The 24,012-nt window shown below is 47.4% G+C and overlaps 2 protein-coding genes across 2 annotated transcripts in view; both read left to right on the plus strand.

Annotated features, from left to right (window-relative positions):
- PRKD2 (protein kinase D2) overlaps window positions 1-6,489 on the plus strand; it is a 37,796-nt gene extending 31,307 nt beyond the window's left edge. The window contains exons 12-18 of the mRNA XM_033158424.1: window positions 283-355; window positions 1,419-1,525; window positions 1,790-1,951; window positions 2,511-2,609; window positions 4,125-4,392; window positions 4,534-4,619; window positions 5,754-6,489. Of these exons, the coding sequence (XP_033014315.1) occupies window positions 283-355; window positions 1,419-1,525; window positions 1,790-1,951; window positions 2,511-2,609; window positions 4,125-4,392; window positions 4,534-4,619; window positions 5,754-5,975 (1,017 nt within the window). The 3' untranslated portion in view covers window positions 5,976-6,489. The remainder of the gene's footprint in view (window positions 1-282; window positions 356-1,418; window positions 1,526-1,789; window positions 1,952-2,510; window positions 2,610-4,124; window positions 4,393-4,533; window positions 4,620-5,753) is intronic.
- Window positions 6,490-13,100: 6,611 nt separating this feature from the next.
- On the plus strand, window positions 13,101-18,595 carry LOC117052049 (probable G-protein coupled receptor 132). The gene is made up of 3 exons (XM_033158775.1): window positions 13,101-13,182; window positions 17,632-18,125; window positions 18,170-18,595. The coding sequence occupies exons 1-3, from the start codon at window positions 13,101-13,103 to the stop codon at window positions 18,593-18,595; spliced, it is 1,002 nt and encodes a 333-aa protein (XP_033014666.1).
- Window positions 18,596-24,012: the final 5,417 nt, after the last annotated feature.

Here is a 24,012-nt window from a genome sequence, read left to right on the forward strand (position 1 = left end):
TCTGAAGTCTCTCAGCCCCACTCACCTCACAGAGTGTTTGTTGTGAGGGAGGAAGGGAAAGGAGAATGTTAGCCGCTTTGAGACTCCTTCGGGTGGTGATAAAGCGGGATATCAAATCCAAACTACTCCTCCTCCTCCCCTTCTTCTTCTTCTTCTTCTTCTTCTTCTTCTTCTTCTTCTTCTCCTTGCCTGATCTTCACTCCTAACTTTGGTTTGGGGGTGTCCCTCGCCCACAAAGGTTGCTTTTTTAAAACAAAACACAATTCATTTGTACAACTGCAGGATATCGCTACCGTCTACCAGATCTTCCCGGATGAAGTTTTGGGCTCTGGGCAATTTGGCGTCGTCTACGGAGGTGAGTTAAAAGCTTGGCTAGACTTTCTTTCTCCGATATGATGCAACCCTCAAGGAGTCTACCTGGAGCAGTGATGCCAAAACACCTCCCCACCTCTAGAGGGTGCTGGTTGCTAATCTAGCCTGGTCTCTAAAGCAGATTGGAGCGGATTGTACCGCTCTGGCCACCAATTGTGGCGGATCCGACACTCTATAACCACCGCAGGTTATCTTACTTGTTTTTTTGCGTGAGATGAAACTTTGAAACTTGGAGACTCAGGCAGAAGGTGAACCAATAAGAAAAAAGGTTTATTTGACGGAGCAAAGTTGGCAAAACAAATGATGTGTCAGGAAATAAAGTTATTTTAGGAAACAGTTAACTCATTTATAATTATACTAAATCTACATGCTTCTAAACAAGGTAGTAAACACACAGCTTCTTATAAGCTTTGGTTGCTTATTTTCAGTTATTCCTCTTCAGTCACATGTTGCAGGTTTCTAGAGGGTAGATGCTCAGCTTATTTCGAGTTATTTCACTTCAGTTCCTAAAGAAGGTGGTACTTTCTTTCAATTTCCCAATCTTCTACCAATCGGACCACCGCAGGATTAATTTAATCCAAACGGTTAAAATTAATGTTGAAAGATAACTAGGGAGTAATTATTAATTGGAGTAACAAAGGAGATGCATTGTTGTAAATTTAAAAAATGTAAGAAACGGCAAAAGGAGGGGGAGAAGTTAAAATACATATATTTGTTGGGAAATACTGGATTGTATTTATGTCAAAATATTTCTGAAAAATAAAATTTATGTAGAAAAAGGAATTTCGAGGGATTGCATGTATCACCAGACTCTGGTTTAGCTTAGCTGTCCGTCACACAGAGACAGCCAGATATTGTTGAGCTCGGACTCCCGGCGGCATAGCCCATAGGGATGATGGGAGTTTTAGCCATCATTTAGTTAGGGGGGGCGGGGCGGCTGCTGACCTAAACCCAACGGTTGGGCCGGTACCAGAGGGCCTTCTGCCTTCTGTCAGCCAGCAACAGCCCCTTCCTAAAATAGAGGCTTCCCTTCTTGACGCCCCCAGGGAAACACCGGAAGACGGGCCGGGACGTGGCGGTGAAAGTGATTGACAAGCTCCGCTTCCCCACCAAGCAGGAGAGCCAACTGCGCAACGAGGTCGCCATCTTGCAGGTGAGCGGGCAGCGGCCATTTTCTGGGCGTTGTTTCAGGAGGGCTGGTGGGAAAATAATAATATTTTTTTTATTTGTACCCCGCCCATCTGGCTGGATTTCCCCAGCCACTCTGGGCGGCTTCCAACAAAAATCAGATACAAAAATGTCACATATTAAAAACTTCCCTGAAATGGGGTCCCTTAAGTCCCTCTGGACTCTGAGCCTCATCCCGACACCCCACCCTGTCTCTCCTCTTCTCCTCCTTCGACACCCAACCCCACAGAGCCTGAGGCACGCCGGGATCGTGAACCTGGAGTGCATGTTCGAGACGCCGGAGAAAGTCTTTGTGGTGATGGAGAAGCTCCACGGAGACATGCTGGAAATGATCCTGTCTTCGGAAAAGGGCCGGCTGCCTGAGAGACTCACCAAATTCCTCATCACGCAGGTAAGAAAGCTAAACATACACCTTCCAGAGCCAGAGAAGGTTCAAGTCAACCAGCGCCCACCAGGTGGCAGCAGAGCCTCGCCTGAGGATGCTCTCCCCCTACAAATTGCAGAATTTGGGAAATCTAATATTTGCTAGCGATGCCTAAAGGGCAAAAAGGGAGCTTTCGTCTGGGGCTCTGAAAGCAGGAGGTGTGACCAGCCAGCAGCAAACAGAGAGCAGCTTTTGGCAAACTGGCACTCACCGGAAATCTCAGACTACAACTCCCATCCGCCTCAGCGCGGATGGGAGTTGTAGTCCAAAAACATCTGGCAGCCACCAGCTTCGGGAAGGCTGTGGTAACACATCGCAGTGGGCAAAAGATCCCTGCCTTGTAGGGGGTTGGACTAGAGGACCCCCGGGGGCCCCTTCCATCTCTACTATTCCGTGGTTCTGTGATAATTTCATGTAATGCGATCTGTGGGAAGCTGATGTGGGTAGAATCCTGGCCGGCCAGGATTTGGTGGCTTTCTGCTCCTTGCCACCTTTTGCCACTCCTGTTCCCATCTTTTCCGCTCAGATCCTGGTGGCTCTGCGGCATCTGCATTTCAAGAACATCGTGCATTGCGACCTGAAACCCGAGAACGTCCTTTTGGCTTCGGCCGAGCCGTTCCCTCAGGTAAGGCTTCCTGTTCTGCCGCCCCTCATTCACCTGAGAAAGAGCTGGATGCATCCCAAATGGCATTCGGGATTTTAGAACGGAACCACTCAAAACTGAGAGACCCAGGCAGTGTTCCTTGGGGAAAAGAGAAGACTCTTTCGCCAAGTGGTGGTTTTCTTAAAATATTTGTTTAGGGCAGGAATGGGGAGGCCATGGATCTCCAGATTTTTTGCTGGATTTCAACTCCTATTATTATTATTATTATTATTATTATTATTATTATTATTATTATTATTTGCCTGTAATATTTATTTATACCCTGCCTTTTTTCCTGGTAGAGACTCAAGGTTGCTTACAGATAAAATAGTGACAGCTAAAAACATAGAAAAGACACCAACAATCCTTTTTTTAAAAAAATTGCACATGAATAGAGTTAAAACTACATATCGATAAATGAAAATGATTCACAGATGGTATTTAACTCCGAGTAGGCTTGCTAAGATGTATAAGACTGAATCAGATAAGTGCTGGAGATGCAAAGAAGTGGAGGGAACGTACTTTCATATGTGGTAGACTTGTAAAAGGCTAAAAGAGTAATGGGAAATGATCCATAATGAATTGAAAAAAAATGTTTAAAAGTACTTTATCCCCAAAGCCAGAGTCCTTTCTGTTGGGGATAATTCAGACTGAAATTCCCAGGTGTCAAAAAAGGTTATTTATGTATGTTACTATTGCGGCTCATGTTTTGTTAGCCCAAAAATAGAAAATGAGTGAGGTCCCACTTAAGTTGACAGAATATGCACAGCTCGCAGACTTAACATATAGAATAAGAGAATAAGAAGAACATACGTTTAAAGAAGACTGGAAAACGTTTATTGAATCTATGGGAAATAATTGTGTATAACTGAAAATGCTGGGAGCTTTAAGAAAAATTCAACAGTGTAAACAGTTTTGGTGGGTGCAATAATGGAATACTGAATGGTATCGTTTTTGTAAAATCTGCAAGGATTTATGATATGTAAAATGAACCATGGAAAGAGAAGAAGGGAAGTCATTAATATCTTAAGGATGTAAAATGAGTATTTTAAATTGTAAAACAAATATATATATATACATAAAAAGAATGTGAGCCACACAAAAAACAACTACATATATATATAAGAGCTATTAAAAACATGCAGATAATTACAATAGAAACAGCACAGCACCACCCCATTCATTAAAAGCAGTCAGTTCCCAAAAGCCAGTTGTGATAAGAAAGTCTTCACCTGCTGACAAAAGGACAACAAGGAGGGAGCCAGTCTAACTCCTCTAGGGAGGGAGTTCCACAGTCTGGGAGCAGCCACCAAGAAGGCCCCGCCATTATCCTGTTGTTGTTGTTGTTGATGATGATGATGATGATTAAATTTGCATACCGTCCTTCATCCGAAGATCGCAGGGCAGTTCACAGCATAAAAATATATGGCGGAATGTGTTTTGCCGCATCGCATGGAGGCCTTTAGATCGTAAGATTCCTTGCTTACAACCCCGCAGGTGAAGCTGTGCGACTTTGGCTTCGCCCGCATCATTGGCGAGAAGTCCTTCCGCCGCTCGGTCGTGGGCACCCCGGCCTACCTGGCGCCTGAGGTCCTGCTGAACCAGGGCTACAACCGCTCTCTGGACATGTGGTCAGTGGGAGTCATCATGTACGTCAGCCTCAGCGGCACGTTCCCGTTCAACGAAGACGAGGACATCAACGACCAGATCCAGAATGCCGCCTTTATGTACCCAGCTAACCCCTGGCGCCAGATCTCAGTTGGAGGTAACTATCCAAAGGCGCTTGGTGGGATGAGGGAAGAGAGAATCTGCCATCGGAAATGGGCTGGCTTTCTGCTACTTGGGTTCCAAGGTGGGATCCAGCAGTTCTCAATAGCATTTCCTTTCTCCCTTTCCTCCTGCCCAGCCATTGATCTGATCAACAACCTCCTCCAGGTGAAGATGAGGAAACGTTACAGTGTCGATAAATCGCTCAGCCACTCTTGGCTACAGGTATGCAGAGGTGGCGGCTGGAGCCCAAACTCACCGTGGGCCCTGCTGGCTGGGGGTGATGGGCGTTGTAGTCCTGGACATCTGCAGGGCACCATGGTAGCTGCAGCTCTTTGATTTCAGGGCCACCTGGTCTGACGTTCCTGCTGCCGCCATTGCTCTGGTTCCTTGTGGTCTTGCTTGCGGGCTTCCCTTTGGGGAATCTGATTGGCCGCTGTGAGAACAGGATGCTGATGATCCATTGTCCCGATCCAGCAGCCTCTCCTTATGTTCTTTGTCCTTCTTACGTGTTTAATGTGAATGTTTCCTAACACATTTTCCCAAAGCAATTTTGCCCTAATAGGAAGCAGTTTTGTTCGTTGCATTTTTTTTCAACACACCTGTTATACCAGGCTTCCTCAACCTCGGCCCTCCAGATGTTTTGAGACTACAGTTCCCATCATCCCTGACCACTGGTCCTGCTAGCTAAGGATCATGGGAGTTGTAGGCCAAAAACATCTGGAGGGTCGTGGTTGAGGAAGCCTGTGTTATACAGTCAAACCTCGGTTGTCGAACATCTTGGCTGCCGAATGTTTTGGAAGCCGAACGTCGACAACCTGGAAGTAACTGCTTCGGTTTTTGAACGTTCCTCGGAACCCAAACAGCTTCCAAGGTGTGTTTCTCTTTTTTTTTCAATTAGATTTGCCACCCTCCCATTGATCCTCCCATTTTTGAACGTTTCAGAAGTCAAACGGACTTCCGGAATGGATTATGTTCGAAAACCTGCACATTATTGTATGCATGGAGTGCTGCATTGCAAAATTCAGAGCGGTGCAAATTTCAACAGGTGGCTGCAATATGAAGTTCCCATCTCGTTTTGGGAATCACGGATTGAGCAATTTGTCTTTGAATATCTCCCCATCCTTCGGTGTACCCCATGGAAGTGCACAGAACAGGTGCGGCAGGAGTTTTCGGCTCTCCGGGCGTTGCTGAACTACAGCTCCCAGCACCCAGCAAGCATGGCCAACAGTCAAGGGTGTTGGGAGTCGTAGTTCAGCAACATCCGAAGCGCCACAGGCATAGAGGGCAACTGACAAGCATCCTCTTCGGTTTACAGATTTACATTTCAGCTTCTCCTCTTCTTCCTTCCCCTCCCAGGATTATCAAACGTGGCTGGATCTGCGGGAGCTGGAGACCAAGATGCGCGAGCGCTACATCACCCACGAGAGCGACGATGCCCGGTGGGAACAGTTTGCCGCCGAGCACAGTGTGCCGTACCCTGACCACTTGCGGGTCCGGCGGCTCCACGAGGAGGAGGAGGACGAACAACAGCGGGAAGTGGAGATGAAGGGCTTGACCGAGAGGGTCAGTGTGCTCTGAGCTCCTCCTGCTTACGGGAAGCTCAAATGAAGGACGGACAGGCATGCGGAATCTCGGGCACGGCATCAGCTCCGCCCCCTGGGGGCGGGGCCTTGTTCTGAAGGAGGCGGCAGCTCCCCCTGCTGGCAGTGCCAGGGAACACACTCTCAGAACTTTGCTCCACTTCACACCCAGAGTTCTCCGATTCTCTCCGGTTCACTTATTTCGGGGGGCGTCATTGCGAGAGATCGGAAGCTGCTGAAGTAGAGGGAATGAATGTTGGGCATCTTGGGACAGGCGGGGCGGAGAATGAGCCGGGCGTTGTTCTGGTGCCTAAGGAGGGCATTGCAATTCTTGACGGAGGGGGAAAAAATGTTGGGGACCCCCCATCAATAGAAGTTATGGGGGTGTTTAGGTTCTGAAATCATCTGCCTCTTGTTCTCCCGCTGGTTTCCAGTTTGGAACAGGAGTATGTCTCTCGGGTCAGCCGCAAAACTCACTTTGAATAGTCCAGTGGAGAAAGGACTACCTCCATCTTCGACTTTTAAAAGAGGTGGGCCCTGGAAACCATCTCTCCAGTGACTCGCTCCTGAAACCTTGTTCTGCTCTGCAAACCTGGATTATTTTCTCTCTCCGCCCCCCCCCACCCCTGGTCTCTTCCCCCCCCTCCCCGCCCCCAAAACATCCCTCCCGCTCAATTCCTGTTTAAAAAGTTCCCGCCTGAAACAACCCAGAAGGAAACAAGACTAGTCCCTTGTGCACGAGAGAGACAAAGCTGGCTTTTCTTCTTCCAGGCCCAGAGTTAACGGCCAGCCTTCAGGACGGACATCTTGGCACCCAAGACCTCTGCAGCGGCCAGAGGCGATTCATTCAAAGGGGGAAATCCGCAAGAGGTCGTTAAGTTTCCAGCCTCTCACTCACTTCTTAAAGGGGTGTGTGTTTGTGTAGCCCTGGTGTCTGCCTCTTCTGAAATGACAGCTGTCTTTTACAAGGCTGAAGTGAAGCCAAGGATTAAAACCTGATTTAGTTTTCGGGGGTTTTGAAAGAGGGGAGGGAAACATCTACAGAGCAGCAGTGATTGAAGTTTCCGCCTTCAAATGACCCTGTCCACATGTTGTGTGTCTTTGCTGCAGAGTCCGGTGCTCTTGACAAAAGCCAGCCTAGATTATTGTGGTGTCTTCACACACACACACATACCTCCCAACAAGGTCCTTGCCTGCCCAATATTGACAGGTCTGAAGCCACATCCGACACCCCAGCGCTGTGCGATCGGCTGCCTTCCTCCCCCTGGCAGAGGACATCGTGTGCCTCCTGGACTCAGCTCCTGGGTTTTCCTGCAAAAACGAGGCACCTCGTTCTAGATCTGCAAGGATATCAGTCTTGCCTTAGCTCTGGACTCCCTTAACCCGGGCAGCTGCAACGCCTCGAATGTCTTGTTCGAAAAGAAACTGGGTGGGGAAACCACCAAATGTTGTATTGTAAATAAAAATGCACCTGAAGCACAGCTTAAAACCAAATGCACAGAGTGAGGCTCTTGAAATGCACAAATGGATTTGCGTGGTCCAATTATATCCATGTACTGACGGATCTACTAGATCAGAGAGTGGGCGGGGGGGTGGAAGGGTTGCCTAGCCTGGGGCACATTTTTGGGTAGGTAGCACATGGCATGGGAAAAGTGGGCAAAGATTTTTCTCCCTCTCACATCATCATCATCATTATTATTATTAATATGATATACTAACCTATAGCCAGAGGTCTCAGGGAACAAAATCAAAACATAAAAGCACAAAATATATAATCAAAGTAAAAAACAACAACCCAAGAACTCCCCCCCCCAAAAAAACCCCACATTTTAAAAGGGCATAGGATGTCAATCAGGTCAACCAAAGGCCTGCTTTAAAAAAAGAAGAATGATTTTGCCTGGTGCCTGAATGTGCATAATGAAAGCGCCAGGCGAACTTCCCTGGGGAGAGCATTCCACAGACAGGGAGCCACTGCAGAGAAGGCCCCGTTCTCGTGTTGCCACCCTCCGGACGTCTCGAGGAGAAGGCACACAAAGGAGGGCCTCAAAAGATGATCTCGGGGTCTGGGTAGGCTCATATGGAAAGAGGCTGTCCTTGAGGTATTGCGGTCCTGAGCCGTTTAAGGCTTTATAGGTCAAAACCAGCTATAACTCGACATTCAAATGTTGGACAATTGAGAAAAGATAGAAGGAAGTCCTTCACACAGCGCATAGTTAAACTGTGGAACTCCCACCCGCAGGGGACCCTACGGCCACCATTTTGGGTGGCTTTGAAAGAGAACTGGGAAAATTCACGGAGGAGGAGAGGTCTGTCGATGGATACTAGATACAACGGCCATGCTCTGCATCCATAGAGGCAGCAATCCTTCTGAATCCCAGTTGCTGGAAGCCACAGGAGGGGAGATCTGCTCTTGTGTTCGAATCCTGCTCACTGGTTCCCCGCAGGCATCTGGTCGGCTGCTGTGAGAACAGGATGCTGGGCTAAAAGGGCCATTGGCCAGATCCAGCAGGCTCTGTTCTTCTGTTAGGAAATGGAAGGTGATCGGAGTTATCAAGTAGGATACCCTGGTTCTCAAACTTAAATCCGTCCTGGAAGTCTGTTCCATGACCAAAGTGTTCCAAAACCAAGGCTCGCTTTCCCATAGAAAGTAATGCAAAGCGGATTAATCCGTTCCAGGTGACGGAAAAACAACCCCTAAAACAGCAATTTAACATGAATTTTACTATCTAACGAGACCGCTGATCCATAAAATGAAAGCAATAAGCAACGTGCTGTACTATAAAATAAATAAGACAATAATGTAGACGATAAAAATTAAAATTATTTTTTTTTTCTTACCTGCAAGGATGATAGTCATCGTTTGGATTGGGGGGGGCGGCTTTTGTCCATTTCCGCAGTCACACAATCCATCGGTAGCTGAACTGGGTTCCACACAGTCACAAAAACAAATTAACCGAAAAAGCCTCGGAAGCAAAAAACGCAAAATAAATAGCAAAAACAAAAGCGCCAGACTTAATCCGTTTGACTTACGAAATTTTCGAAAACCAAGGCGCAGCTTCTGATTGGTGCAGGCGCCCCAGAAACAATAGCTGACAGCCGCCCCAAATGTTCGGCTTCCAAAAAACGTTGAAAAACTAGAACATTTGCATTTGGCATTTGGGAACCAAGGCGTTTGAGTACCAAGGTGTTTGGGAACCAAGGTAGCACTGTATTAGTATTTGGAGGAGCTGGGGGAGGAATAAACAATATTTTCTTCCAATTTGTGTAAGCTGCCATGAGTCTTTATCTGGCCAAAAGGCAGGATATAAATAAACATCATGGCCATCATTCACTGTACTGTTTTTGGCACCTGCGAAAAACATTCACGTTTGGACAAGCCTGCCCAAATGCTTAGAAATTGGAGGTAACTTTAATCTTCCTTAGTAGTTTAACTTCTGTATGTTTTAAAGGAGGGTTGTTGATTTTCCTTGCATTTTCTATTTATTTTATTTTATTTGGTAATCCCCTTTGATGTTTGTTTGGTGTGATTTTTTTTTTAAACCATCAAGCAGTGTATAAATTTTACATAATAAATAAACGAGGCCACTTTATCCGGAGGAGATGTGAGGGATAATGAATGGAGCTAATTGACCGGTTTGGCATCACAACATATCCTGCTCAGTTAGGGGTTAATGATTGGAATAGCAGCTAATTTGGGGTGGGGTTAACAATCATTTTAATTGGGTAATTTGGGAGGGAAATTGGCTGGCTTGCCTTTTGTGACCTTTAAATTCCACATTTGCGCATCAACATGGCAACGAGCATGTGCCAGTTTTATGCAAATGTAATCTGTGAGCCCACATCTTTTAAAGTACAGTGGTACCTCGGTTTACAAACTTAATCTGTTCTTAAATCATAGCGTTCTTAAACCAAGGTGTGCTTTCCCATAGAAAGTAATGGAACATGGATTAATCCATTCCAGACGATGAAAAACAACAGCAATTTAACATGAATTTGACTATCTAATGAGACCATTGAACCATAAAATGAAGGCAATAATCAAGGTAAAGGTAAAAGGACCCCTGACCATTAGGTCCAGTCGTGTCCGACTCTGGGGTTGCAGCGCTCATCTCGCTTTATTGGCAGAGGGAGCCAGCGTACAGCTTCCGACTCGTGGCCAGCATGACTAAGCCGCTTCTGGCAAACCAGAGCAGCGCACGGAAATGCCGTTTACCTTCCGGCCGGAGCGGAACCTATTTATCTACTTGCACTTTGACGTGCTTTCAAATTGCTATGTTGGCAGGAGAATAATCAATGTAAAGGTAAAGGTAAAGGGACCCCTGACCATCAGGTCCAGTCATGTCCGACTCTGGGGTTGTGGCGCTCATCTCGCTTTATAGGCCGAGGGAGCCAGCGTTTGTCCGCAGACAGCTTCCGGGCCATGTGGCCAGCAGGACTAAGCCGCTTCTGGCAAACCAGAGCAGCGCATGGAAATGCCGTTTACCTTCCCGCTGGAGTGGTACCTATTTATCTACTTGCACTACAACGTGCTTTCGAACTGCTAGGTGGGCAGGAGCAGGGACCCAGCAATGGGAGCTCACTCCGTGTCAGGGATTCGAACCACCGACCTTCTGATCAGCAAGCCCTAGGCTCTGTGGTTTAACCCACAGCGCCACCTGGGTCCCTAATAATCAATGTACTGTACTATAAAATAAATAAGACAGTATTGTAGATGATAATTTTTTTTAAAAAAAAAACTATTATGTGCACTGATGATAGTCATTGTTTGGATGGGGGGCTTTTATGCATTTCCTCAGTCACACAATCAGTAGTTGAACTGGGTTCCACACCGTCACAAAAACAAGTCACAAAAACGAAGTCACAAGCCACAGTCACAAGTCAGTCCCATAAAACGAAGAACAAATCACAGTAAAATAAATAAAAATAAATAAAAATAAATGAGAAAGCCACACACACAAAAACGTAAAAAAATAGCAAAAACAAAACCTTCAAATATCACCTCTATGTTGCATGGGTGCTTGGGACTCAACAGCCGACAGACTCGACAGGAAGCCTCTGCTTAGCAGCTGGGGAGTAAATTCACAAATGGAACACACTCAACGGGAAGCGGAACATGTTCTGCTTCCAAGGCAAAGTTCACAAACCAAAACACCTACTTCCGGGTTTTCGGCGTTCTCAGTCCAAGTTGTTCATAAGCTAAGCTGTTCTTAAACCAAAGTACCACTGTGCCAAATTTGTTCCATCAGTGGGGAGCTGGAATGTGCTTTAAATACCCCTAGAAAACCACACTTGTTACATTAGAAATCAGGTGTTGTACCTGTTGTTCCGAAACGAAAGTAGAGGCGCCCTGCAGCCTGGGTCAATTTATTGTTTTGCTTATTTGTTCGCTTTGTTCCCTTTATACCCCACTTCCGCCAAGGAGCTTAGGGTTTGGTGTACAAGCTTCTCCCCTTCCTATTTTTTTTTTAAAAAAATCATTTTTATTTGATTTTCCAATACAAAATTATTTTTAATAATTCAAATACATATTCATATACAGAGATTCCTCCGAATCCCAGGACTCTCCCCACCCCACCCCCTCCCTGGAGTCTCAATTTAAACATTTAAAGGTGCATCTTCTTCCAAACTCTTTAACAGTCTGGATTAAATTTTAAATTGTATTTTAATCTGCATTTTAATGAATTGTTTTATGTTTTTGTTGTGATTTTATTGGTGTTAGCCGCCCTGAGCCCGGTTTGGCGGGGAAGGGCGGGGTATAAATAAAAATTTATTATTATTATTATTATTATTATTATTATTATTATTATTATTATTATATCAACCCATATTTTCCATGGTAATTGTTACAGTACAAGTGAAATCAAAATCCTTAATAAAATCAAAATAAAGCCACAAGCTCTTGTGGAAATGCAGAGAACTGATCTTAAGGCAGGGAGCAGGGGGAAATTAGAAAGCGAGAGACGCTGAAAGGAACAGATTTGCCTGTTCCAAGGCATGCATTCAGAGACTGCGGTTGCCACTAATGTCTGCTCAGTCATTCCTAAGCGGCTCGCATTGCGTGCCAGCCCCAGTGGATAATTAGGTGCGTTTTTTTCTCGGCTTGAATCATTCTAGGAAGTTCCACAAAGGCAGTTTCTCGCTTTCTGCCTCTCTGTTTTTTCCACCCTGTGGTTCCTTCAGAGGTGTATCGCTCATCAGTTACGGGGGTGGGTGTTGGCCTGTTTCCTGCAGGGCAATGTTGCAGCGAGGCGTCCACAGATCGGCTACGAGATACTTGCTGCAGCTCTCTGAAAACGGACGGGTCTTAAGCGGCCAGCAGAGAAGCCAACTCAACGGGCAGCATCCTTTCGTAAGAAGAGTTTGGATTTGGATCTGATATCCCGCTTTTCACTACCCGAAGGAGTCTCAAAGCGGCTAACATTCTCCTTTCCCTTCCTTCCCCCCACAACAAACACTCTGTGAGGTGAGTGGGGCTGAGAGACTTCAGAGAAGTGTGACTAGCCCAAGGTCACCCAGCAGCTGCATGTGGAAGAGTGGAGACACGAACCCGGTTCCCCAGATTACGAGTCTACTGCTCTTAACCACTACACCACACTGCCAGCTAGGTGGGCAGGCCATGCGGCTCACGCACGGCTCCACATTCCAATGGAGGCGAACAGCCAAGGGCTGGGCTGACACCCAGCACCCGCCGCCTGAAGCAGCTGCCTCGCACTGGCTAATGGTAGGGCCGGTCTTCCTGCCTGAGCCCCGGAGTCTGGTTCTAAATGCCTGGGTTCACCTCACATTGGGTTGACGGTGTTTGCATGTGTGCAAGATATCGGCGATAGCGCACAGGTTATCAGATGTGGAGCCGAGTGCGTCACGGCCCTCTGGGAAGTCCCTCTTTCCGCTGTGCAAATGACGTGCGTTTGTGTGTGTGTGTGAAAATCTCAGCTTTCTGGAATCTCACCAGCTCAACTATTAGCAGGGGAGTGGGTGGGAGGTGGCAGAAGTCTCTCTCTCTCTTTCTCATCTCTCGTCTGGTGTCTGCTATCGCCGAGTCTGGTGCAACTGCCTGCATCTCAGAAAGCGAGAAGCGCGGAGATCTCCTGGGCACCCTCTCTTCTTTCAGGGGAGCCCGAAGATGTGTCTGGATTACACCAATGCCAGCTCTGCCCTTTCAGGCGGGGCAAACAGCACCTCCCCAGATGTACCACTTTTGAACGGTAAGTACGTGATGACAACCCCGCCCCCCCAATTTACAGAACTTTAATATCCAAAGAAAAAACAGAGGAAGGGGGGGGGAATAGTTTTTTAAAAGATTAAGAAAAGTTGTCACAATTGCCAATGAAGAAGCTAGGATACAGCTATGTGATTTACTAAGATGATGACGACGACAACAACAACAACAACAACAACAACAACAACACAACTAGTAAAACATACCAAGAGAAGAAGGATGCATCGTTTATAACGGGTTTGTGGGCTCAACTGATTTTTATCTTGAAAAAGAAGATGAAAAAATAACCTTGGACTGCATTAAATCGAGACACTGGCATTGACCAATAGGACCTGATGCTCCTGGGAAGCTGTGTTGGTGTATACAGTGGTACCTTGGTTCTTGAATATAACGTGTTCTGGGAGTCCATGCAACTCCCGGAACCGTTTGAAAACCGAGGTGCGGCTTCCAATCGGCTGCAGGAGAAGAAGAAGAAGAAGAAGAAGAGTTTGGATTTGATATCCTGTTTTTCACTACCCAAAGGAGTCTCAAAGCGGCTAACATTCTCCTTTCCCTTCCTCCCCCACAACAAACACTCTGTGAGGTGAGTGGGGCTGAGAGACTTCAGAGAAGTGTGACTAGCCCAAGGTCACCCAGCAGCTGCATGTGGAGGAGAGGGGACGCGAACATCTGGAGGGCCGAAGGTTGCCTACGCCTGATCTAGGCTCTAGCTCAATATTTCAGGGAGGGTTCTCCCAGCCCTACCTGGAGATGCCATTTGGGATTGAACCTACGGCCTTCTGCACGCAAGGCAGGTGCTCTGACACTGAGCTACAGCTTTCCCCCCATCCATCCCTGGCAAGTGCAACTGACTCTGTCGACATCACAGCATCAGTTAAGACCCTCCTGTTTATGCAAGGCTTTAGAAGCAGCTAGTACTAGTTTTTGTTTTATACTTGATGTTATATTTCTACTTATAGTCTACCTCTCTTCCAAGGAGCTCAATGAGGCAGTCATTGTTTTCCTCCTCCCTGTTTTATCCTCACAACGACCCTGCAAAGTAGGCTAGGCTGAGAGCTGGTGTCTGGCCCAAGGTCACCCAGTGTGAGCTTCATTAAAGGGAAGCTTTCTTCAGCATTGATAATACTAAAGGTAAAGGTAAAGGGACCCCTGACCATTAGGTCCAGTCGTGGACGACTCTGGGGTTGCGGCGCACATCTCACTTTATTGGCCTGGAAGCTGGCCAGCATGACTAAGCCGCTTCTGGCGAACCAGAGCAGCGCACGGAAACGCCGTTTACCTTCCCACCGGAGCGGTACCTATTTATCTATTTGCACTTTGACGTGCTTTCGAACTGCTAGGTTGGCAGGAGCAGGGACCGAGCAACGGGACCTCACCCCGTCGCGGGGATTCGAACCGCCGACCTTCCGATGATCGGCAAGCCCTAGGCTCTGTGGTTTAACCCACAGCACCACCCGCGTCCCAACTGATAATATTACTAGTGTCCTAATCTTGAGACACCCCCAAGAAATCTTGGCTCCCAACTCTTTGCCATTCTCTGGCTACTAAACTTTCCGAACTTGGCAGGGGTGGCACAGGGATGTTGATGTATCTGTTATTGAGTCCCTGGCAGTTAATCACGGCCCTTTTGCGGGGCATCCACAGCTCACTGCAGCGGTTGGCACGGGAAGAGCAAGGGAGAGGGAAGGAATCTCCCCCAGTCGCTGTTTGAATTAACAATTAGCAGAGCTGAGCAAAACTGAGGGTGGTTAACCCAGCAAATATCTCTCCACATCCCAAACCACAACCTCACAAGTTTGGGGCTTTTTAGGGGGGTGCACAAGGGAGAGGGTTGCTGAGCACCCCCACATTCTCAGCCCACCCTATAGTTTAGGATTTAGCTCACATTTTAAAGCTAATTCCATGTAGTCCACACTTTCTGAAACAACCAGCAGGCCACACTGCCCGCCATCCTTTGAAATCCGCCGAGCTGTCACAAAATTGCACCCCATTGCCTTGCCTCTTAGTCTCAGCAGCCTACAGAGCACAGAGCAGAGGTGAGCAGCCTATGCCCCTCCAGATGTTTCCGGACTACATCCCCCATCATGCCCCTGTCCATTGGTTATGCTGACTGCAGGGGCTGCTGGGAGTTGGAGCACGGCAATATCTGGAGGGCCACAGGTTCTGTTATGTACTGAGTTGAATGGGATCCAAAATGCAGCAGTCTGATTGGTCCTAGAACAATAGGATCCAGAATGCAGAAGTCTGATTGGTCCACAGGAGCCACCCAATCCAGCTCCAGGTGGAAGTGAATCCGCAACCCGATTGGCATGCAAGAGTATCCGGAATTAGCCAATCACGTGGGGCCCATTGTGTAAATAGTGTATATAAAGCAGACGTTTTGGGGGAACTGCATTCCTCGCTACAATGAGCTGAATAAAGAGCATGAAATCCACACTTGACTCCGAGTATATTTCAGGTTCCCTATCCCAGACATGGAGGAAAAGAAGAGCCCTTACTGAACATGATGAGACACAATCATAGAGTGGGAAGGGGACCCCCAGGGTCATCTAGTCCAACCCCGTGCGACCCAGGAATCTTTTGCCCAACGTGGGTCTCGAACCCACTGCCCTGAGATTGAGAGTCTTGTGCTCAACCCACTGAGCCATCCCCTTTCATCCAACCCAAGGAGCTCAAGGTGGTGTACATGGTGTTCCTCTTCCCAACAACCCTGTGAGGTAGGTTCAGGGCCGGATTTAGGTTTGATGAGGCCCTAAGCTACTGAAGGTAATGGGGCCCTTCATATGTCCAGCTGTCCTTTGCCAACAACAAATTGTTGCTGTTTTTTTGTTGTTGAATATATCCTATATAGTAATTTATGGACCTAATAGGTATCTCAAGCCATTTGCGCATGTTGCCATGCGACCAGTCTATGCAGAATGTAGGCACCCTATATATAGGTAAAGGTAAAGGGACCCCTGAGCATTAGATCCTGTCGCGGACAACTCTGGGGTTGCGGCGCTCATCTCGCTTTATTGGCCAAGGGAGCCGGTGTACAGCTTCCGGGTCATGTGGCTGGCATGACTAAGCCGCTTCTGGAGAACCAAAGCAGCGCACGGAAACGCCGTTTACCTTCCCGCCGGAGTGGTACCTATTTATCTACTTGCACTTTGACGTGCTTTTGAACTGCTAGGTGGGCAGGAGCAGGGACCGAGCAACGGGACCTCACCCTGTCGCGGGGATTCGAACTGCTGACCTTCCGATGACTGGCAAGCCCTAGGCTCTGTGGTTTAACCCACAGCGCCACCCGCGTCCCTAAATATAGAAATGAGCAAAACAGTTATATTTTAGGGAGCAGGCTAGCAGGTGGGGGGCCCATTACTTACATCATAGGAGCCGACACAACACAACACAACACAACACAACACAACACAACACAACACAACACAACACAACACAACACAACACAAAACACTGTTGCTGTATGTAGGTTTTATTTTATTTGTTTTTTATCTTATATTTTGGAAATGTATATACAGGTTTTTTTTTCTTTAATTTTTTTGGGGCCCACAAGAGAGTGGAGTCCAAAGCTATAGCTTGTACCTAAATCTGGCACTTGGGTAGGTTAGGCTGAGAGATAGAAGGTTATACACATGGAGGAGGAGGCAATCAATGGCTACTCACCTTGATGGCTATCACATGTGGTGAGAGATGCTGGTCCCCCATTGGCCTGATCCAGCTACTCTTCTTATATTTTTTGTGCTCTCCAAAATATGTGTTTTGAGACATGTATCCAGGGGCACTTGGCTGGTGTGGTTGAGTAATAATAATAATAATTAATAATAATTATGTTATTTATACTCCACCCATCTGTCTGGGCTTCCCCAGCCATTCTGGGTAGCTTCCAACACTTATAAAAATAGAAACTTCCAGTAGAGGAAGAATGGATACAAAAACTTATGGAATTAAGCAGAAATGGCGAAACTTAACGGAAGAATAAGAAATCAAGATAACAAAGTTTTTTTAATAAAAGAATGGAAATGGTTTATTGAATATTTACAGATAAATTGTAAACAGATAAAAACATTAGCAGGATTATTGTAACAACCTGCAGGTTTATAAGAGTACATATTTACAGTAGACAATTTAATGAGCAAGTTAAAACGAATTTGGACCTGCAGAAGATATTTTTAAAAATAAATTTAAGGAACCGCAGAAAGAGGGGGAAGGACGTCACTTTTTGAAATGTCAGATTGATTATAAAACTAATGAAAATGTATAAATTTGAAAAGTGTTTTAAAAAAACAAAAACATTCTTGATCCAGGGCTGCCTTCAGATGTTTCCTAAAAGTTGTGCATTATCTATCTCCTCGACATCTGATGGGAGCGTGTTCCACAGGGAGGGCGCCACCACCGAGAAGGCCCTCACGATATGAAATCCCCCCTTCCCTTTTAGGTTCTTCCCTCAGCACCACCAATGCCACGCCCGGCTCCCTCTGCCCAGCCAACGCATCCCGCTGCGACGTGGACTTTCGGACCGGCCAGACCCTCGTGGTCTCTCTCTACGGCGCCATCTTCGTGCTGGGCTTGACCACTAATGGGCTGACGCTGCGGCCACTCGTGGGCCAGATGCGCCGTGGCAACGTTCTGGCTGTCTACCTGCTGAACCTCTTGTTCTCTGACCTGCTCTATCTCTCCACCCTGCCTCTATGGATGCTCTACGTGTTCCACGGCCACCGGTGGACTCTCGGTGGCGTGGCCTGCCATGTGGCCGGCTTCGTCTTCTACTCCAACATGTATGTCAGCATCTTCTTGCTATGCGCCAACTCGGTGGAGCGCTACCGGGCCGTGGTGCAGCCTTTCGGCTCCTGGGGGCAGCCCAGCCAAACCTCTGCGGCCGTGGCCAGCACTTCTGTGGCCCTGCTGGTCTTTCTGCTCCACCTGGCTGTTGTGCTGTCCTCCGGCGGCCTCCAGACACTGGCATTGACCAATAGGACCCCTCCTGCTACGACAGCTACCCCTTGCAGCCCGGCGTGGCCAAGTTCAACTACTTCCGGGTCGCCACTGGCTTTGCTTTCCCTCTCCTCATCCTAGCAGTCTCCTACCTGAAGATTGTCCGAATGGTGCGAGGCAGCGAGGCCCTGCTGGCCTGGAAGAAGGCCAAAGTTAGGAGCCTCTCCCTGGGCATCAGTGCCATCTTCCTGCTTTGCTTTGCCCCCTACCACCTCCTGCTGCTGGTTCGGAGCTTGGCTGCCACCTTTCTGGACTGCTGCTCCATCTGCGCCCTCGAGCAACTTCTCCAGCTCCCCTTCTCTCTCTCTCTGGCTGCGTCCAGCCTCAACAGTGCTCTGGATCCGGTCCTCTATGCCCTTGCGAGTGACACGGTCAAGCAAGGCGTGAAGAAGGCCTTGGGTTTTTAACATCTAAGCCGCTGGGAGAGATCATCAGGGGGTTTGAGCTGGGTGTTCATCAGTATGCGGATGATACCCAGCTCTACCTCTCTTTTAAATCGGAACCAGTGAAGGCGGTAAAGGTCCTTTGTGAGGCGGTTGGAGGATGGATGGCGGCTAACACATTGAGGTTGAATCCTGACAAGACAGAAGTACTGTTTTTGGGGGACAGGAGGCGGACAGGTGTGGAGGACTCCCTGGTCCTGAATGGGACCAGGTGTGCAGCCTGGGAGTCATTTTGGACTCACACCTGTCCATGGAGGCGCAGGTGAATTCTGTGTCCAGGGCAGCTGTCTGCCAGCTCCATCTGCTACGCCGGCTGAGACCCTTCCTGCCCGCAGACTGTCTGGCCAGAGTGGTACATGCTCTGTGTGGGACTGTTTAGGGATGCAGGAGAGGATATATTGTTTAAGATATCCTATTCCAACTTGTGTTTACAAGTTCAACAATACCAGCAGAGTTAACATTCCCTTTTTTAAACACACACAGCGGATAGCTTGCTCGGGCTCGCTAGAGTCTCTTTTAATAATGTCCTGGTATATTCCCCTTTTAATCCCTCTCAAAATAAGACGCTACGCAGTCTTCTATAAAAGCATAAAAAAGAGTTTACTTACAGACGTCCTGTTCACAAAAGGATCCCAGAAGGCAGACTTTTAGCTTAGAAAATAGTATACATGTGGAGACTATCTCCTTACGGGAGAAAGCCCCTTTGTTCTCTCTTGGCTGGAGGCCAAGAGAGCATCTTTCCCCTAACTAGATGCTGCTCTGTTGAGAAGCCGATCCAAAAGAGAAAGATGGAGTCTGGCCCCTGTGGTTTTCTGTTAACCTGCCCAGGTGAGGCTACACCCATCTCCAGTTACACAGAGGAAGTCCATCCCAGCCCAGGAGAAACAGCAAGTTCCGACTGGCTGGCCTAGAGTTCCCCTTCTATGTCCACTCTAGCAATGTTGTATTTGACTGCTCCTGTGTTTTACATCCCACACTCTGGTTATCTCCCGCTTGGACTACTGCAATGTGCTCTACGTGGGGCTACCTTTGAAGGTGACCCAGAAATTACCATTAATCCAGAATGCGGCAGCTAGACTGGTGACTGGGAGTGGCCACTGAGGCCATATAACACCGGTCCTGAAAGAGCTACATTGGCTCCCAGTACATTTCCGAGCACAATTCAAAGTGTTGGTGCTGACCTTTAAAGCCCTAAACGGCCTCGGCCCAGTATAACTGAAGGAATGTCTCCACCCCCATCGTTCAGCCTGGACACTGAGATCCAGCGCCAAGGGCCTTCTGGTGATTGCATCACTGCGAGAAGTGAGGTTACAGGGAACCAGGCCAAAGGGCTTCTTGGTAGTGGCGCCCGCCCTGTGGAACACCCTCCCACCAGATGTTGAGGAAATAAACAACTATCTGACTTTTAGAAGACATCTGAAGGCAGCCCTGTTTAGGGAAGTTTTTAATGTTTCATGTTTTATTGTGTTTTTAATATTCTGTTGGGAGCCGCCCAGAGTGGCTGGGGAAACCCAGCCAGATGAGCGAGTATAATAATAATAATAATAATAATAATAATTATTATTATTATTATTATTATTATTATTAATTTGTTGGGGAACCAGACCTCACTCAGTAGAGGACTTTGTGGCCTTGTGACAACATAAAGGGAAAACTCTGGCAACACCACACCTTGCCAAAGGTGTTCACATTTCTCTCAATCTCTTGTTTATTTTCAAGCAAAAGTTTCTAGCCCTCAAGGGGGAAGGGGTGGAGCTGCTTTCATCAAGGCACGTGCCATGGCATCTTAAGAAGGGCTTCCTCCAGGAACATCATGGCTTGGCAGAACTCTTCTGCCTTCCTGCTGGCTAGCAGGCACCGCAGAAAGTTGTGCCAAATTGGCATATTCAAAGGGCTACTTTCCTGGAACCCCTGCAGTCTCCAACCGCTCAGAGAGTGGGGTGACGTGTAGCAGTATGATTCTGAAGGACAACTAAGATAATTTAGACCCAAGGAACAAACCGCCTCCTTTATCACCCTGATCAAACCAACCGAAGTAGCAGATTAAAGATAGGAACTCCGGCACAGAATCAGAGCAACTGTCCATCTAGTTTAGTACTGTGGACAGTGACTGGCAGTGGCCCTCCAGGGTTTCAAAAAGGGAGTCTTTCTAGCCCCAAACAGAGATACCAGGGACTGAACCTTCTACATGCCAAGCAAGTGCTCTGACACTGAGCTACAAAAGCGCTTCTTTTCAAGCATTTTGCTCTCCTCCGCACTCCTCCAATTCTGTTTTGAAATGAAAAAGGCGCCTTCTTGGCTCCTACAGCCGTTTTAAGGAAAGTCTGTCCCAGAATTTGAGCCTCAATTTTGTAATCATTTTCATAGAATCATGGGAACGTAAGAGTTGGAAGGGATCTCCGAGGGTCATCGACTGTCCAACCCCTGGCAATGCAGTAATTTCAAAACACGGTCTCCCATCCAATTTGAAACCAAAGCAGAACCTGCTTAGCTTTCCAAATGTGCAAGCCCTATTTTATTTAAACCACACCTTTCCCCCCAGTGCAGAACCCAAGGCATAAATTAAAACAGAGGCAACTAAAAACGCACAATGAATATAAATCTTAAATAAGTGACTTTGTCAAAAACACATAACAGCGTAACACACACACACACACACACACACACACACACACACAAAGAATATGTTAATCTAGGCTTTGCTAAACTGGCATCCTCCAGCTGGTTTGGACTACAACTCCCATGAGCCTCATCTACCACACAGGGGTTGATGGGAGTTGTAGTCCCAAACAGCTGGTTGGCAGAGGCTGTGTTGAAGCAAATGATCCAGCCCTTGAGCATTCTGTGGCTGCCTGCGATCCGCCAACCTCTCCTGGAACAATTCCATAGATGGCAATGTGGCTACTCTGGAGTTGCTGTGACTTGTGTGGCTATAGCAACAGTGGAACACAGATAATAACATTTGCAAGGCTTGGGGGGGGGGGACCTGTGTGCTTTTTTACCGGCACTGTGTGCATCTGTTTAAAGAATCTGATTGTGGCGCTGCAGCCCATCAGGCGATGAGCTGTTTTAAAAAAAGATATTGCTTGCGGGATTCCAACAAACCCACCAGCGTCACTCAGAGTTACTGCAGAAACTGCCGCAGATTTAAAATCATCCCCCGTCCCTGGTGTCAGGCAGCAGATATGCAACGGTGTGAGAAATGCACTCTGCATGTGTTCAAGGGCACTGTTGAGGGCTAGGCTGCCTAGCTAAAATTCACCAGGTCTGCAGAACTGTCACTTTTGCAGTTTAATTAGATAATTAAACTTGCAATGAGTCAGTCCTTCATTGTGGCAGCACAATTCTCTAAAACTCCCTGCCCATTTATATTGGCCTTTGCTGTATTATTTCTGGTCCATGCTAAAAACTTCTTTAGGCACGCCTACCCAGATGTGTAATTTTATTATGCATATTTGGTTTTAAATTACTAATTGTATCTACATCCTCGTAAACCACTATATTTTGATATACAAAAGGCGCCTTCTTGGCTCCTACAGCAGTTTTCAGGAAACCCCCCTTTTTCTTTTTACAATCAAGCGGCGTACAAATTTTACGACCTAAATGTTTTGATAAATACCGTGTCTCCCTGTTTACCCACGTTTTATTCCGAATACAGTATATCGTTTCATTTAACCACATGGAAATATTTGCAGATTTGTTTTGGTTTGTTCATATCGCAACCTGTAAACTCCACCCGATCGTGATAAAACCGCAAAGCGGCGGCTTACGAAGAAAGCGCCACGTAAATCTTACCGAGTAAAATAAATGAAAACGATACCGCACGCCCACAATGTGTGCGCAAAGTCGCCCCACATTTCATGCAGTTAAAATTTGTAGGTTTGCTTCAACGGTGGCCCCACACAGAGCATGTGGCAGTAACCTCCCATTGCATTGTAGGGGGTTGGACTAAATGGGGGTTTCTTCCCAGGTCTACAATTCCAAGATTCTTAAGGTTTTAAAGAAAGAAACCCCCAAGAACTGATGTGTCGCTTGTGTGGCCAATGCCCAGTGTACCTGAAGGAGCGTCTCCACCCCCATCGTTCATCCTGGTCACTGAGGTCCAGCTCTGAGGGCCTTCTGGCGGTTCCCTCACTGCGAGAAGCCAAGTTACAGGGAACCAGGCAGAGGGCCTTCTCAGTAGTGGCACCCTCCCACCAGATGTCAAAGAGAAAAACAACTACCAGACAAGTTCTAGAAGATATCTGAAGGCAGTCCTGTTTAGGGAAGCCAGGGCTGGAGCTTGCCTATGCCTGGCCTAGATGGACGAACCTTCACACTAAAAGTGCCCAGAGGCAAGGTGCTCTAGATCACTTCTTTGCCATTTGGTCTAATTTCATTTTGCAGTCATATCTTGGTTCTCGAATGCCTTGGTACTTGTACGTTTTGGCTTCTGAACACCACAAACCCTTTGCGAACGTTTTTTGGAAGACTGACGAAGTCCGATTGGAGAGCCAGTTTGGTGTAGTGGTTAAGAGCAGTGGACTCGTAATCTGGTGAACCGGGTTCGCGTCCCCTCTCCTCCACATGCAGCTGCTGGGTGACCTTGGGCTAGTCACACTTCTCTGAAGTCTCTCAGCCCCACTCACCTCACAGAGTGTTTGTTGTGGGGGAGGAAGGGAAAAGGAGAATGTTAGCCGCTTTGAGACTCCTTCAGGTAGTGATAAAGTGGGATATCTAATTCTTTAATGTTTGATGTTTTATTGTGTTTTTAATATTCTGTTGAGAGCTGCCCAGAGTGGCTGGGGAAACCCAGCCAGATGGGTGGGGTATAAATATTATTATTATTATTATTATTATTATTATTATTATTATGCTCTGTGGGTCAGCTCTTTGAAGCTCCTTCGCCTTTACTGGGCTTCACTCCTTTCCCACAGCTGATAAAATTAGCAAAAGCAAAGCCCAGGAATGACTTCCCAGCACACTGAGAGAAGACATGCTCACCATGAAGCGGTGGGAAAAGGGAGTGCACCCTCCCCCTTTCACCACAGCTCACGAGGAGCCACTCCTGGCCTTGCAGCTACTGCGGGATTATTTTTTGTGGTGTTTTTTTTTTTTAAAAAAAAAAATTCGCCACAGCCGCCTCTGCTATTTTTCACTGCCCCTGTTGCCAGCTGCCACCCCCACCCCCACCTCCCATTGTCATGGCTACCACCGTCCCCATCACCATGGCTACCATCCTCGCACTATTATTATCACAACCATTTATAAACCATTGTTGCGCTCCGTTCCCCCGTCACTGTCACATCTGCCAGCCCCCTTTCTCCCCGACGTTTGGGCCATCGCCGCTGTGCCCTTGCGTGTTTTTAGGACCATCCTCGGATGGCTAGGACTCCCCCCCC

The sequence above is a fragment of the Lacerta agilis genome, chromosome 8 (assembly GCF_009819535.1).
Source record: "Lacerta agilis isolate rLacAgi1 chromosome 8, rLacAgi1.pri, whole genome shotgun sequence".
Lineage (NCBI taxonomy): Eukaryota > Metazoa > Chordata > Lepidosauria > Squamata > Lacertidae > Lacerta > Lacerta agilis.